The sequence below is a fragment of the Oryza sativa genome, chromosome 1 (genome assembly GCF_034140825.1).
Source record: "Oryza sativa Japonica Group chromosome 1, ASM3414082v1".
Taxonomy (NCBI): domain Eukaryota; kingdom Viridiplantae; phylum Streptophyta; class Magnoliopsida; order Poales; family Poaceae; genus Oryza; species Oryza sativa.
In genome coordinates, this window is record NC_089035.1 from 29,828,148 (window position 1) to 29,843,438 (window position 15,291).

The window sequence follows — 15,291 nt, forward strand, 5'->3', positions numbered from 1 at the left end:
ATCCTAAACAGGGCTAAAAACTTGGCCTTCAGAACAGGGAGTAGCCAGTATTTCCTGCAAGTCCCTGATTCGCACGTTATGGCTTCTCAAGTACAAATCATGCAAGCGTGCTTCGAAACTTTTCGATGATCAAGCAGGAGTATAATATCTTGACTTTACTAGCTTGGCTTCTCAAAAGTTAGGATTCAGGATATGGTTGCCACCCAAAAGAGAAGCAAAATATAGTTGCTTAGACTCACCCTGGGTACTACTGTACTAGGTAGCCAAGTCCAAGGTAAATCAGTTGAGATTACAACGGTACAGTAGGAAGACAACAGTAGCATGGACCCGATGGATCTTTTGATTAATCAAAGCTTGATGCATGAGAAAATGGTTGTCTACCCCCATTGACATGGTTTTCACGGCAGAACTCACTGTTCACTTTTTATAGTCCTGGACTCATGTAAAGCAAAGCAGAAGACCGTCCAAACAAAATGACAGGATCCACTGCCCTTACTGTACATTAAGCCTGGTGAACTTCTTGCAAAATATCAGAGATCTGGAGATAGGCGGCATTTGATCATGGAAGTGATGCGAGGTATCCCCAAATCCTCCCAAACCGTATAGTGTACGCAGCAAAACTACCTGCAGGACTGCTCCGTTCTGAAAAGAGGTCCCATCTTGTGTTTTCTGGTCCTGCAGAACAGTAATGATGAATGATTAGAAGTTATACATGCATAATGCCTTACAGCCTCACTGCCTCAGCGATGTAGCTTTGCTCCACTTCGCCCAGCAGTATCTTGAGAAAGAAAGGAAAACCCAAAATAAAATGGCACGGAGATTTCATTTCACTATCAAAATAAGAGCACAGGAAGTCAAGCACCACCAGAGAACTACCTGAAGAGCCAAGGCAATCAAAAGCTAACTGACTGACTTTTCACAGCTTGAGCAGTATGAACTACAGGTTGCACAAAAGGGAAGCAGAGAAATAGTTTTGAATATGAAAAACGTTCCAGTAAGGCATTAACCGCATTCTTGCAAAAAGTATCAAAATCAAGCAAACTGAGAAGCAAGGAAGTTGCCTCACTAAAAATATCGGGTGCAGAAATGATGCTTCTGAATTGAAGTGCAAACTAACCACTGATAGTGCTCTTACTGTTCTCATCTATGTAAGCCCTTGTGCATATGTAAGAAAAGTTTCATCATACCACCATGCTTTTCCCTCGAGTCAACAAGAATGTGAATTCATTTTCTCCTGCACCATATTTCCTCCTAGTAGTATGTTACAGAGTATCTTATTTTCTTGACTAGAAAGCTATACTCAAGAATCTTGGCCAATATCTAACTCTAATAGTTTGAAATGGACCTTGTACTATGTGGCAAATAGATCATCTCCGTGCAATCTCAGAGTAACCCTTGCACGGCCACACGTGCACTTCCGATGTAACATTGATGAGGATATGGTATGACGCCGACATATGCCCATCATTCCTTAGCTTCTTTGCATGTGTAGTTATGCTGTTCAAGAAAGACTTTTGTACGTGGTGTCATCACACATGAAAATAGCAAGGTAGTGGGGATGCCAATTTCTGTAATCCTACAGCACTTGGCGCTGTGCGCAGCTAGCTGCTAGCCTATGGTTGGATTATAAAGCAGTGACCCAAAAATTTTTCTCCTGTTGTATGCATTTGGCTCTCAGAATGCTGCAAGCCAACAGATAGATGAGTCAACTTCATAGAGGTGCTCGCTGCCTAGGATGACATAATGAGCGGCCAACAACAAAACTGCATCTTGGTCGTGATCATTTGCACAGCTGGTAGTACAGTGGATACGTGGGTAGTTAGGTCATAATATAGTCCATAAACAGAATGCGCATGCAACCATATGTAGCAGAAGGACGGCGTAGATGTATAGCAAGACAAATCAGCAGAATATGTATCTGCATATGCCACTGGTATGAACAAATCTAGATAGGGAAAATCTCAAACAGGATCCCCACAAGGCCACAAGACAATGGGCAAGTTATTTTTCCTTTTGACCGAAGGATCCATTAGTGGGGGGTGCTGTTGCACTTGCACTTGCAGTTCCCTCCAATTACATTGTATTTTCCCCACTCCCTGTCCCCTAGCACACTGTGAAATAGCTGTAGTGTGCACTCGCTCCACTTATTACTGCTCTCTCTTTAGCATTTAGCCATTTACCATATGATAGTGGATGCACTATATCAATTTTTAGGTTCTCTATTTAATAAATTTTCTCTCCTGGGATGGTTTTTAGTATGCTAGTACTGTAACTATTAAACATTTTATATTGTACTTCCTCCGTTTCATATTATAAGACTTAATTGCCCACATTCATATAGATGTTAATGAATCTATACACACATATGTGTGTATAGATTCATTAACATCTATATGAATGTGGGCAATTCTAGAAAGTCTTATAATATGAAACAGAGGGAGTACAAAATATGTACCATTGATAATTTTCAGAGGTAACTTCCATGCTGTAGCAAACTAGCAATTACCAGAGGTCTGCAGTCTACTCATCATCACTATGCCATGACAACCTCTTTTTAATACTTTGTGCTTACAAAATAACTGGTACATAACCTAATCATAATCACTTTTTTATAAAAAAATAAGCTACTACTCCAAGTAATTTCAACCATGGTCGGTGTTACCTGCAACTGCAGATCAAGGGTGGAATAAAATCAACAGAACAATGCTTTAATACGCATGTATCAGTCTGTCTTAGCTTTAGTTGCTGAAAAAGCAAATGTAACTTTTCAAGTAGCTTCAGCCAAGTGCAGTTGACCTTGTGTTGTGGGATTATGATTTTCATCATAATCCTGTACAGCAATCATTACTGGTAGACAATATATAAAGTTACAATATTTTTTTCCTTCCCGCTGCCTGACCGTCCATGTATAAAAGGGGCAGAGACACAATAGGTCCTTGCCAACAAATCCTCTGAAAGGAATAACGTTCTGTAAGCAGGGGTCAACATGCCTAAATCCAGATTTTTACTCACCATCATCCTTTTAATACTTCTCTGCAATGCATCTGCTGGTATGATTATTGCTATTTCTTTTGTTCAATATGCTACTGTATTATTAATTATATGTCTAAACAACCTGCTTTCGTCCTAATGCAGGCCAAACCATAGTGATGAAAAATGATATTGCTGCTACTCCAAAGTTGATAAAGGTTTGCCCCCAAAGTTTTCAGCACAGTTTCACCGAGGGAAATATTAACATCTTGGATTAATTATTTCAATTCATATATGTTAGCGCTATTTAACATTTTCCAATTTCCAGCTTTTGATGTGTCCCCTAATGTTGTCATAGTTGGTCACTTACTCACTTTATGCTCCCCTCAATAAAATAATATAGACAACTAATGTATGAAAGTCATATAACAACACCTATTGAAGATAGTATTGTTGACTGCAGCACTAATTTGAACAAATACCATAATTAATAACTTCACATTTCTTTTTTCATTTATATACTTAATTAATTATCCTTGTTCTTTATTTTCTAAATGAAGGGGCATAGTAGAAAGATTCTCACAGATATTCAGGATTATGACTATGGAGGGGCAAACTCTAAACATGATCCACGCAGAAGGCCTGGGATTGGAGGCAGGAGCCGCTAGACATCTAAGCTCCTTCGTACATATCACTGCGTATGATCGTCTGAACTACATGAAGGGGTTATATGAGTCAAACTAGTAACTTTCTGTAGCAAACTTAATATATGAATATCTGGATCCCCTGATGTAAGCTTTAATCGTTATACATCCATATGGATCAGAAAGCCATATAGATATACTCTTATCTTATTGTTAGTCTTTGTTGCATGGACTTAAGACCAGCTTATTTTATAGGGCCTTAGGTGTAATATTAATGCATAGTTCTGAGGGAGTGGATCGTCTATGAAGCCATTTTTTGCGTGATAAATATTGATATTTGCTTGTGAGTTCATACTGTCCTCTTCTATATTTTGATGAAGCAGATCTGCAAACCCCCTCCTACGCACACAAATGACCCACCCAAAAACAAGTCCCCCAACTCTAGGGCATGCTTGTTGTTAGCAAGAACAATCGTCATAGCAAACGAGGATAACAGATAAATTGGAGGGAAAAGCAGGACTTAAAAAAGGTCATTTGGCAAGTAGGCTGTGAAATATACTTACTGTAGAGCATGAGGTTTATTCAGTGCCCTTCTTCTTTAATAAAATAAGGACCAGGCTTAATAGGATAAGGATAAAGGTAGCCTTCCGGCCGAGAAAACCCAGCTTCATTCATGCGGTCACTGAGCACATGTAGTATAGGTTTTTTCAGTCCATACTCATGCCTGTTCTTTTCAAGATAAGAGTTAGCTTCCTCAGCCACCTCTATTGTGAAAGCAAATCTATTCTCTTCAGATAACATCAGCTGGTTGATGTCCAAGCATATGATCTTCCCATTTTCCCTAACTTTTCTCACTTTCTCTTCTAAGAAAGGGACACGTTCCAACTTGTACCGCAACATGTCATCCTCTTTGGTCTGCAAGGACGCATATATCAATTATATACATGGAAATCAGAAAAGAATGTGAAGTAAAGCATGGCAACAACACCCAATGTCACCTTTTCGAATGTTTTTATGTGGTGACATGCTCAATAGTGATGCAAACAATGAAGACATGGCTGGCATACAACTGCCTGGCAGCCTGCTTAACTGTTGGGCATGGTCATGCCATGCTGAATATGATACTTGGTTGACATAAAATAAACGAAGGCTGACAAGCTAATAGCAAGTGGTGGGGCACAGTTCCAGTCTCCCTTGCTCAAAAGGTTGAACGTAGACATGTATTCTTGAATCTATGCATTATTATTGTCCTATTTAAATTACTGAATTCTACAGCTCTTTATTTCATTCTTCCACATGAGGCACTTTCCATGTGTAACAAACTAGCTCATTTTTTTGGTCGAGCTAGTGGTGATCATGTGTTTTCTAGTTTCAAGTTCAAGAAAAGGTCCCTTACAAAAGATGTGAAGATGTCTGTCTTGCCTATAGCTTGCTAATACACATAGAAGGTAGCAACCTATAGTTACAAAAACATAATTGTGGATTTTAATAATCTGACCAAAAGAATAGCGTGCCTTCAATCAGCGCTACTTTTCGGGCCGTTTTGGTTTGCTATCAAAACTGGGCCATACCAATATTTTGGTTATCAGAACAGTACCACTGAGAGTTTGGATTGTGACCAAATCACTGGTAGTGCCTAGGCTTAATTTGGTAGCAAGGCATAGGCTGGAATTGGCAGCCATCCGTCACCCGCCGGAAGCGCCCAGAAGCAGGCTACACAACTTGGCTCAGCCCAAACTAGTTCACGCACTTCTGTTCAAAAAAAAAAGCTAGGGCTTCATCTTTTCTCTACTTCAATAAATACCCAGCCACTACTCGTCTCCTCGGCTGGCCGCCTCACCGCTCTGCTTATTCTGCAGCAAATAGTACCAAAGCTATTACAGCACAAAAAAAAAATTTGGTGATCCTTCATTGGTACCAATCCAAATGGAAATTGACCCATAAAAATTTGGCACTTCATTGGCACTAATCCAAACACTCATATTTACTGTGCTACCCTACCAAAATCTTGGTAGTGCCAAAACTTGCCTAGGTTTTGGCACTACTAAAATTTTGGTAGGGTACCAAACCAAATAAGCCCTTCAATTTTTCATGCTCCCCTTTTATGCTAGTACTGTGTTTACAGTGGTTTTGGAATACTTAATAGAGTTAATACATACGTACAGTTACTCTGATATGATATATGTGAACTAACGATGAACAACAACAATGTCCAATTCTAATTATCAGTTGATGTTTATTTAAAACTTTAAAATGATTTGGATAATTGAATACTTTTTGTGTTTGTCTCATGCTCTGACACTGCTAGCAGCCACCAATGTAACCACAAGAGCCACACTACAAAGATGAAGGACAACCAGAGCATGCTGCATCATACTAACAATCTGTGACTTCATATTTTGAGCATAATACTGAATAGCAAATGTCATGGAATCACATGAGAAAAACACTACAAGGGCAAAGGAAGTTTCTTGTACCAACAATTTGTGACTTATTGTTTAGAAACAACCTAAAATAATTGCCTTATTTGGCCAAAAAAAAATGATGCTTTCATCTATCCCACCCCCATGAAGCCTCAGGATTCCTTTAAACGAAAATCTATGCAAGCAAGAGCTCCATAATGAACCAAAACAGGTGCAAATGAAATATCGCATCACATAATCCTCGCAACTCAAAAAAGGGTTTCCGAGGTTTGATACCACATGATAATGGAGTAATGGACACATCCGACGCTTCTCTCTCCTGAACACAACTGACCCCGCTCTACCTTCCCAATCTCATGTAAAAAGAAAGGCAAATGGCATGCGCATTCCAAAACGGAGGCTCGCAGATTATTCAGCGAGAACGTCGTCCATGCCGTCCTAGTTCCGTCCAAAACAATCAACCACGCGGAGATATAGGAGGAGACCTACTCCCTTAGTTCGGCCAGAGAGCATACCAGTTTCCGGCGACGCCACACTCGCCGCCGACCGCTGACTCGCCCGTCTCCGCCGTCTCCCTTCCCACTCCCAGAGTCACCGCTCTGCTTTCTCTACGAGAAATTGGGGAATTAAAAAAAAAAACAAAAGCATGTGAGCCAGGGGAGGAGGACATCGTTAGGGCAGGTTGGGTGAGCTTCCACCTGCGCTCTCATGGATATGGTGATGCCGCTGCGGCCGTTCCTCCCGCTCGCTCGTGGCGTGGGGAGGAGGCCGCCGCCGGCGAGGTGGTGGTGCGCCGCGAGCGAAGCCGCCATTGCCATAGCCATCTCTTCGAGGCTTAAGCTGCGCCCCTCTTCTCTCACCTCATCCGATTTCTAGACGAGCCACGCGCCCCGCTGCAGGAGAGGGAGGGAAAGTGGCACGGCCCACGGCCCATCTCGTGCCCGAAACGTGTCACGGCCCATTTCGAGCACGAGATGGGCCGTGACACGTTTCGGGCAGGGAAGCAGGCGAAGACCTCCTTCTTCTCCACCTCGGCGAGCGAGCAGAGCAGGGAAAGCGGGCGTGGTTGGATCGGCGACGAGGAGCGATGGGGGCGATGGGGAAGCTGAGGGTCTTCGTGGTGCAGGAGCCGGTCGTCGCCGCCTCCTGCCTCATCGCCGGCTTCGGTATCCCCTCTCCTCCCTCTCCGGTCTCCATGATTCGACGTGTGCGTATGTAGTGTACAGCTCCATCCATAGATGACTCTCGTAAGCTCAGATCGGGGAACCCTAGAATGGAATCTACCAGATTCGGAGCCATCAGTCATGGCCCGTCCTGGATCTCCAGGCGCGTTCACCAGGTTCCTCCTAGCTTTGGTTTGGTCAGTACAACAAGGTTGTGTCGAAGAATAATTTTACTGCAACCAATCTCTTTCTGCTTGGTTCATTTTACAAGGAACTTATCAGGACTCTCTATTAGAGTTTTTTCTGTGGGCTCAGGCCGTAATGAAACAAAGATTGAGTGTGTAGGTTTGGGGACTGATAATAATAGATTTAGGCATTTAGCACTGTCACTGCCCTTGACTAAAATTCTGCCTTTTTATAAAGGGGTTGTTTTTTTTCCTCGTCTAGCTCATCGTGTTGAATTTCAGTTGCCAGAGAGCATATGCTCAAAATCAGAAAGGAGATAAGTATTGTCCTGTCTATGCACAGTTTATCAAGTGCCATTCCCTTTCAAATAATATGGCATGCACTTTTTTCTGTGCACATGCTGTTCGTATTATCATGATAATGTATAATCATGGTAAATTGACCTAAACTTACATGATAGGATGTGCGTGGTGCATTCAAATGCATGCGATATTTATTTTGCCCCTGAAACACCAAACTAAGGAGGGGGGAATCTATATGAAGGCTATATGTTTGAATTATTAAATGGCATTCTCACTAATTTGTTGGATGTGCCTCGAACATAACTGCTGCTTTTAAGTTATAGATGTCATATGATTTTTATTTTCCTATTTAGTCATACTATTTCAAAAAATAAACAAAAACTCAAGAGTTCAAGTCATTTTTGTTGCTAAGATAACTGCTAGGCCTAAAATATTTTATTTTTTATTTAAATTAAAGTCGTCCACCATTACCTTTCTAGAGTATTTCTTCTTAAAAAGGCATTACCCTTTTTCTTTTTGTTTGAATGATCACTTGCTTAGTTGCTTAACATTCCTATCTTTCGTTCTAGTTGTCACATGCTAATGTTTAGTATTTATGTTCTTTATTTTGATTTGAGAAGGACTTAGCTCATGTCTAAAGTATATGGGAGTTCTGCATTTTGATGTTTGGTTGTTTTGTATTATTGTATCTTTTATGCTTTTGTTTCCCAAATTATGTCTATGATGAATAAAGGTCAACTGCAACTAACCTCGCATAGTGCTCCAGTTCGCTGTTTTCTACCTTAGGTTGAATACCATATCACCATTTTCTGGCTTTCTTTTTCTACATTGATAATGATACTTTTTTGTTTCTTGGATTAACCTTGCTAGTGGCAGCTAGCAGTCGCACTTTTTTATGAAAGTAACAATAATTGTCTATTTCTCCCTCTATTTTTCTGCTTCTGCAATGAATGCATGATTGGGTTTCTTTCTTGTGTATTATTACGTTGTGAAGAGACCTAGCACATAATCTGAATTCATAAATGAATATATATATATATGTGTGTGTGTGTGTGGTGTGTGTGTGTGTGTGTGTGTGGCATTTACTAGTATCACTTGGATCTTTTTTAAATATATGCCTTTTTATGCTCTTTAGAAGACTAATAGACCCAGCAATTTTATGCACTAACTGTAGTTTGTTTGTTGGAAATATCATAATTTTGTGTTATTTGTTTGTTTGTTTGAGCAGATCATTTTATGTTGTAATTCATCAACTTGTATCTACAAGGAACCTCACGATTGTGCCCCTGCAATTTCAGGTCTTTTTCTTCCAGCTGTTGTTAGGCCCATACTGGATTCATTTGAGACTGCCAAACAAGCTCCCCCAACCAACTCTCAGTGATGTATGTGATTTTGTCTTCTGCGGCTTCATTTTGTTGATATTGGTTGCTCCAAATCCATTGAAAATGAAGTATTGGTTTCTCTTGACTTACGAATATAATGATTTTATACCATCATTGACTTTTCCAATTATGGTGAATTATTTGAATACTATGCCAGTTTTACCATGTTTTTCTTGTGGCATTCAATTTCATGACAATGATGTATTCATTAATTCAGAGCAGCTTAAATTAGTTGCCCGAGAAATTGTTGGAGCTTTAGTCTGAGTATTATAGAATAAATAGTCCACGATAATTCACCTAGCTTTTGTTTTCCTTTTCTTTAGGTTTTGTATTCCATAAATAAGGCAGCAAGCCAGAAAGACGATGAACCCTGTAGATTGCAGTTTTGCTCACACAGTCACAACGCTGAAATTCTCTCTCTTTCTATTGGTTATGGACTCTGTTAATTTATCGAGATTGTAAGTTACGTCAGTAATCAATTGCCTTTTGCTACTGGCACATGTGGTTCCTGGTACCGCTGGCAAGAAATAAAGAGTTCATATTGTGTTTGGGCATTTAATGTGAAACCATTTTCTTTCTAATCTTCGCCCCCGTGTACTTTTGTTACTTCGTCCAGTAACATATGATTGGCTCTCACACACATATCACGTGCGTCTGGTGCCCATCACAATTTCCGCCGCTATATTTGTAGTTTTGTCAAAATAATGACTATAGATTAAGTTAGTTTTTCAACCCACTGCATGCATGTAGTTTTAGAGAAGTGACAGATTTTTGTTTCTTGTATGCAGATTATCGAACATCAGTATCTATCTCAATGCTTTTTAATTCTCCTTGTGGGGCACCTATAAAGATGAGTGGATTACTGATGTCAGTGTCGATACGTGGCAACCTTGGGTGAATAGGCTGCTACTTTTGTCCGTTTGGAGCTTGAATTGTTGAATACTTTGTGCTTCTCCCAGCGTGGAATGTTGAAAAATGAAAACACACATAGCCCTCGTGGCGATTTGATCAGTGTCTGATGTCGCAGACCTTAAAGACGTTGATCGTTGAGCTTACGCTGCGATGACATATGCTCAAAATTAATCAGATGGAATGTTGAAAAATGAAAACATCCATAGCCCTCGTGGCTATTTGATCCGTGTTTGATGCTGCAGACCTTGGAAGACGTTGATCGTTGAGCTTACGCTGCGATAACATATGCTCAAAATTAATCAGGTTTTATTGTCAAATCAAATGCATCATGTCTCGGATTCCTTTGTCATATGCTCGAAATTAATCACGTGTGCCATAAATGCTACAGTAATCTGGATTCCTTTGATCGCTACGGTCTCGAGTCCGGCCATCAAAGTGGATTTCTTCGACTCTAATTTCACGTGGTGCGGTGGACCTAAGCTCCGATACATCCGATGCGCTATGCGGTGTGCCAGCCATTAAAGACGATCTCGTGAGCTTCTTTCTGTATCTATGCTTAAACGAACTCGTACCGCAGCTGGAGACGTGGGCGCGACGATCACAAGGTCACTGTGGATTCGCTGGAGCAATAATGTTGCGTGGTGAGGTGGTGAATCCGATCCATGCATCTGGACAAAGCTACTCTGAAGAGTGCCCCGTGAGAACAGTTGGAGGCTTCTAACTATTGCACTCTACTGACATTACAGTATTTTCAACCAAGAAGACGCTGTTCGTCCGTATATATCCTATCCATCCATCCACGAGGTTTTCTCGCTTCTAGACGTTCGTAGATTCAAAACATCTACAGAGTACAGTAGCGATCTCTAATTTGGCATCTGGTGTGGGCCGGGAATTAATTGGTGAGAGTGGACTGTGCGCCATCAATTGCCCGTGCGCGGAAGGGAAGTGAACGGACGGGCCTGCTCGCCTAAAGCGAGATTTTGGATGATTCTCTTCGCCGTCCTTGCCATGTTCTGAATCGCCCAAAGGATGGCTTGCTTTTTTTTTTTTTTCTTCCCCGAATGTGAAATGTGCCATATAGACCATATAGCATATTAGCATCCAAAGATAGGCCTACTATGGTACGGAGTACAGTAGCTATTTAAGTTGTGGTTCGTGTCATACATCCATTTTAGCCGAGGCTAAAGCTACGTCTGGCGAAGCATTAGACCAAATGCAATGCGTCAATCATCATCCATCATACAGTAATACTACTAGGTAGGAGGGGCACACTACAAATAGTTAAGCGTGACACACTGACATGACATCAAATGTTTACTCCGTTGAGGTACAGTAGTACTATTAGTGAATTGAGACGTAAACGTGCGACCGTACATTTTCGTTTTCTTTAGTTCTCCAAGCAGGTGAGAGGTGGGAGCATTTACAATGAAAACCACTTCGAGAAGTGGTTTAAAGAAGACAAAATTAGAGTTCACTAAATAGATATCTCATGAGACCGGGGTGTAATATCCATTATCTAATAAAACGTAGGAGGAGTCTATTTAAGGATACTCTGCTCACAAGTCACAGTACAGGTTACTCTTAGTGGGGATCCATAAAAGAATTGCATTTTAACCCTATCAAATTTTTATACTATACCTTGTCTTATTTAAATTTACAATTATGTCTGGCCAAACCTAAAAGGTGAAAAGGGAATTGCATATAGCCCCAACTCACTTTCCCTAAATCTAAGATATGTCCACCCTTCTCCACCGCACCATGCAATCACGTTGTGAAAATTGTTGAATAGTCTCACATTGGTTGTGGAAGAGCATCTGACCTAAGATATAAGTGGGGGAGCCCCTCACCTCAATGGCTAGCTTTTGGGGTGAGAAATGCCCTTTACGATCCTACAATTGGTATCAGAGACTGGCTAGTTCAACATCTCTGGCCCGAGGGACAGTGTGTGTGAAGGCCTGATGGACCGTGAGTGCCTGCAGGGCCCATACACCTGAGGGACCGTGGTGAAACGGTGAAGGGGCAGTGAAGGGCTGAGGGACACTAATGTGTGAAGGGGGAGATTGTTGAATAGTCCCACATTGGTTGTGGAAGGGCATAGGACCTAATATATAAGTGGGGAACTCCTCACCTCAATGGCTAACTTTTGGGGACCCTTTACGATCCTACAATAAGATAAACTAATCTATTTAGTTATTTTAGAGTCGGTTTAGGTTAAAAAATAATTACTATGAATCGACGGTCCAATTGGTGACCTCACCAGGTCAATTCCCGACCCGGCTTTTTCTACTATAGTTTGGGTAGCTGGACCAAACTTTTTGTTCCTGTTTTCTCCCCAAGCCACCCCTGCCTCTACAAGGCTACTAACACCACCGCAAGGACGCTCTCCTCACCTCTATCTTCAATGGCACACTGTGTCCTATGTGGAGCAGCAAGATTGCTCGTCAGTCGTCTCCATAGGGCATGAACAATCAGTGTCCTTGGTGTTGTGCCCCAAGCTACTACCTAGGCTCGAATGCCATGGTGGAGGCAAGGAGGATCCTCATAGGGTGTCAGCAACTCAACGTACCTCACAGGAGACACAATTGCCTCAGGTGAGAGAAAGTGGTTTAGCAGTGAAAAGGGGGAAAAGGAGGAGGGATTGGGTCTAGCCATATGGCGACAGCTTGTTTGAGGGGAACAATAGACCTAGATGCGGCGCAACAATTAGGAGTACCCCGCCACCGTCATCGCTAGAGATCTGGACGACAGCCGTTTGCAATGCTAGACAGCTGGGACAAGCATGGTCAGATCTGTATCTAGCTAGAGGCGATGCTCTCATCGGGGTCTGCGGCGACGTAGCCCGGCCTTGCCATGGATGCAGTCGGCAAGGTCTTGGCCCAATACACACCGACGCCTAACTCATCGACCTGAGTCACCGGTGAATCTAGCGAGAACACCGACGCCCAGCTCTTCGGCCCAAGCCACCATTAGATCTAGCGAGAACGCTGACTTTGCGGCCAGAGCTAGGAAGCTCGGTTGGGGCAGCGGCATCCACGGAGAGGCGTCGACAAGGGGGACATGGCATCGCAAGTGATCATATGGCTCTGACTCGTGGAAGAGACCAGGGCATTGAGAAGTAGGAGAGGACGGAGTCAAGCTTCCAGGAACAGTCAATGACGGTGATGAATCAAGTGTCATCGCGTTGGGGCTCCATCGACTCTGTGATGGTCAAAAGTAAATCAACGTGGGGAAAGCGACGGTTCGATAAGAAAATGGATGGGTGAGAAAATGAACGAGACTAACGGGTAATGTATGGGTGTTTCTATAAGAAATTTTAGGTTGAGAGGGGTTTGGATGCAAAATAAGTAACTAAAGCATAAATAGAGGACTTAAATTTAAATTATTGGGCTGAACTGAATAATTCAATCGTGGGTCCGATGAGACCACCCAGTGTTTGTAACGCCCCGATTTTCGTTCGGGTTTAAAAATCAATTAATAATACATTTTCTAGAAATTAAATAAAAGTTAAATCAATTTATCCAAGTGAAATGTTGGGAGAATTAAAATTTTCCCTTAAAAATCATTGGCCGGGAATATTTTGTAATATTCTTTGTGCCCTAATGTACTCTCCGGAATTTTCCGTGAATTTTCGGAGCTCGAGAAATAGTTTTAATAGCACAAAGGTCATTGCATCAATTTAAATAAAAAGAAAACAAAATAAACTTCCCCTTCCTCCCTTTCGGGCTCGGCCCAAAATCCTCTCTCCTTCCCCTCCCGCGGCCCGGCTTGCCTCCCCTTTTTGGCGCAAGTCTGCTTTTCCTCCCTCCCGGCCTCCCCTCTCACTCAGGCCGACAGGTGGGACCCGTGGACCCCACCTGTCATCCCCAACCTCCGGCCAGCTCCAACCGCCGCCCACGCCGCCCACTCCCTCCGCCGATCCCGCACCTCCCCTCGTCCCAACCGGCGTGGACCCGAGACCCCTTCCACCTCGCGACCACATCCCGCCCCACTCCCCCTCTCTCCCCGCGGGAATCAACGCCACGCCGAGCCGCCACACCCCCACGACGCCGCCCCACTTCCCCTCGAAATCCGCCGCTCCCCGGCCCTCTCCTCGCCCCCTTGAGCTATAAAATCAATCCCCGTGGACTCCTCTTCCTTTTTCCCCGTTTTCCCGAGTCCCCCACGCCCTCTACCGAGCTCTCCACGCCGATCCCCTTCGCCGCCGCTCGCCGGCGATCTCCAGCCGCCCGCCACCGCCGCTCCCGTCGCTGCCGCGCTGCGCCGCCACCACCTATAGCATCACACCACCCCACCGCACCCCGGCATCCACTCCATCTCCCTCCTCCACCGCCGGAACCACCTTCCCATCGCGAGGCCGAGCCACTACCGCCACACACCGCCTTCAGCCGGCCGCTGCCGCTGCGTTAGTCGTCGCCGCACCTCGCCGCTTGCGCCGTCGGCAACGCCGTGCCAAGCTCTACCCCGGCCTCCGCTCCGTTTCCCCATTCCACCACCGCAACCACCCTTCCACCGTGCATCCCGAGCCACCTCCACCATACGCCGCCTCCAGCCGTGTGCCACCGTCGCCTTAGCCGCCGCCGCGTCGCTCCGTCTTCACCTCTCGCCTCGCAGCGCCGTGCAGCACCTCGGTCACCGTTGTTCATCGCCGGAAACCCACCGGAACGTGGTACCTCTCGGTCGCCGGTGAGCCCCACCATTCCTCTCCTCTCTGGCGTGGTATTCTCGCCGCTCCGGTCGCCTATTTCCCTCCCTAACCGCTCCAATAATTTCCCTAGGTCCTGCCGGCCCTCGGCCGCGGCTCCGCCATGGTCGGGCGTCGTCGGACCGCCGTTCCCGTCGCCTCCCGTGTCGGCCGCCGCCATCCTTTCCGCCGCCGGTCGCCTCCCCATGGTCGTCCCGTCGCCGGCGCTCCTCGGTGAGGACCCCCTTCATCTCCTTTCCCTTTCCCCTCTTTTCGTCGCCTCCCGTGCGTGCCGTCGCGCCGGTGGTCGTCGCCGGCGACCATCGGGCCGTGCGCCGTCGCTCCCGGCCGGCCGACCGGTGAGCTGGCTCCCGCTCGCCCGTGGCCGCCCGATCCTCCTTCGGGGCGATCTGGGCCGTCCACGTGGCCTTCCCGTGCCGCCCGCGTCGGTGCCTCTGTGGCGCCACGTCGGCGCCACCTCCGCTAGCCGTCCGTCGTGGCCGCCACGTGTCTGCCACGTGGTGCGCCCGCGGACCAGCGCATGCGTGGACTCGGTCCACGGTGCGCCCGCCACCCGTGAGTCACCGTCAGGTGGGGCCCGCTTGCCGGCGCCACCTCTCCCCCGTCG

At 44.8% G+C, this 15,291-nt stretch overlaps 2 protein-coding genes across 6 annotated transcripts; one reads left to right on the top strand and one right to left on the bottom strand.

Moving 5' to 3' along the window:
- Nucleotides 1-136: 136 nt before the first annotated feature.
- LOC4324255 (protein PLASTID TRANSCRIPTIONALLY ACTIVE 7) lies at nucleotides 137-6,881 on the bottom strand. Of its 4 annotated transcripts, none has more exons than XM_015766187.3 (4): nucleotides 6,736-6,881; nucleotides 6,553-6,636; nucleotides 4,178-4,529; nucleotides 137-675 (listed from the first exon to the last, which is right to left on the bottom strand). In XM_015766187.3, exons 1-3 carry the CDS (start codon nucleotides 6,859-6,861, stop codon nucleotides 4,197-4,199), a joined length of 543 nt encoding a protein of 180 aa, XP_015621673.1. In that variant the 5' UTR covers nucleotides 6,862-6,881; the 3' UTR covers nucleotides 137-675; nucleotides 4,178-4,196. The 4 variants fall into 4 exon arrangements, with proteins under 4 accessions (XP_015621673.1, XP_015621671.1, XP_066168923.1 ...); XM_015766185.3 differs by having other exon boundaries at nucleotides 6,553-6,645; XM_066312826.1 differs by lacking the exon at nucleotides 137-675 and adding an exon at nucleotides 2,688-2,951.
- A 205-nt stretch (nucleotides 6,882-7,086) lies between these two features.
- Nucleotides 7,087-10,081, top strand: LOC4324256 (uncharacterized). Of its 2 annotated transcripts, none has more exons than XM_015766189.3 (3): nucleotides 7,087-7,203; nucleotides 8,987-9,070; nucleotides 9,394-10,081. In XM_015766189.3, exons 1-2 carry the CDS (start codon nucleotides 7,125-7,127, stop codon nucleotides 9,067-9,069), a joined length of 162 nt encoding a protein of 53 aa, XP_015621675.1. In that variant the 5' UTR covers nucleotides 7,087-7,124; the 3' UTR covers nucleotide 9,070; nucleotides 9,394-10,081. The 2 variants fall into 2 exon arrangements, with proteins under 2 accessions (XP_015621675.1, XP_015621674.1); XM_015766188.2 differs by having other exon boundaries at nucleotides 9,859-10,081.
- Nucleotides 10,082-15,291: the final 5,210 nt, after the last annotated feature.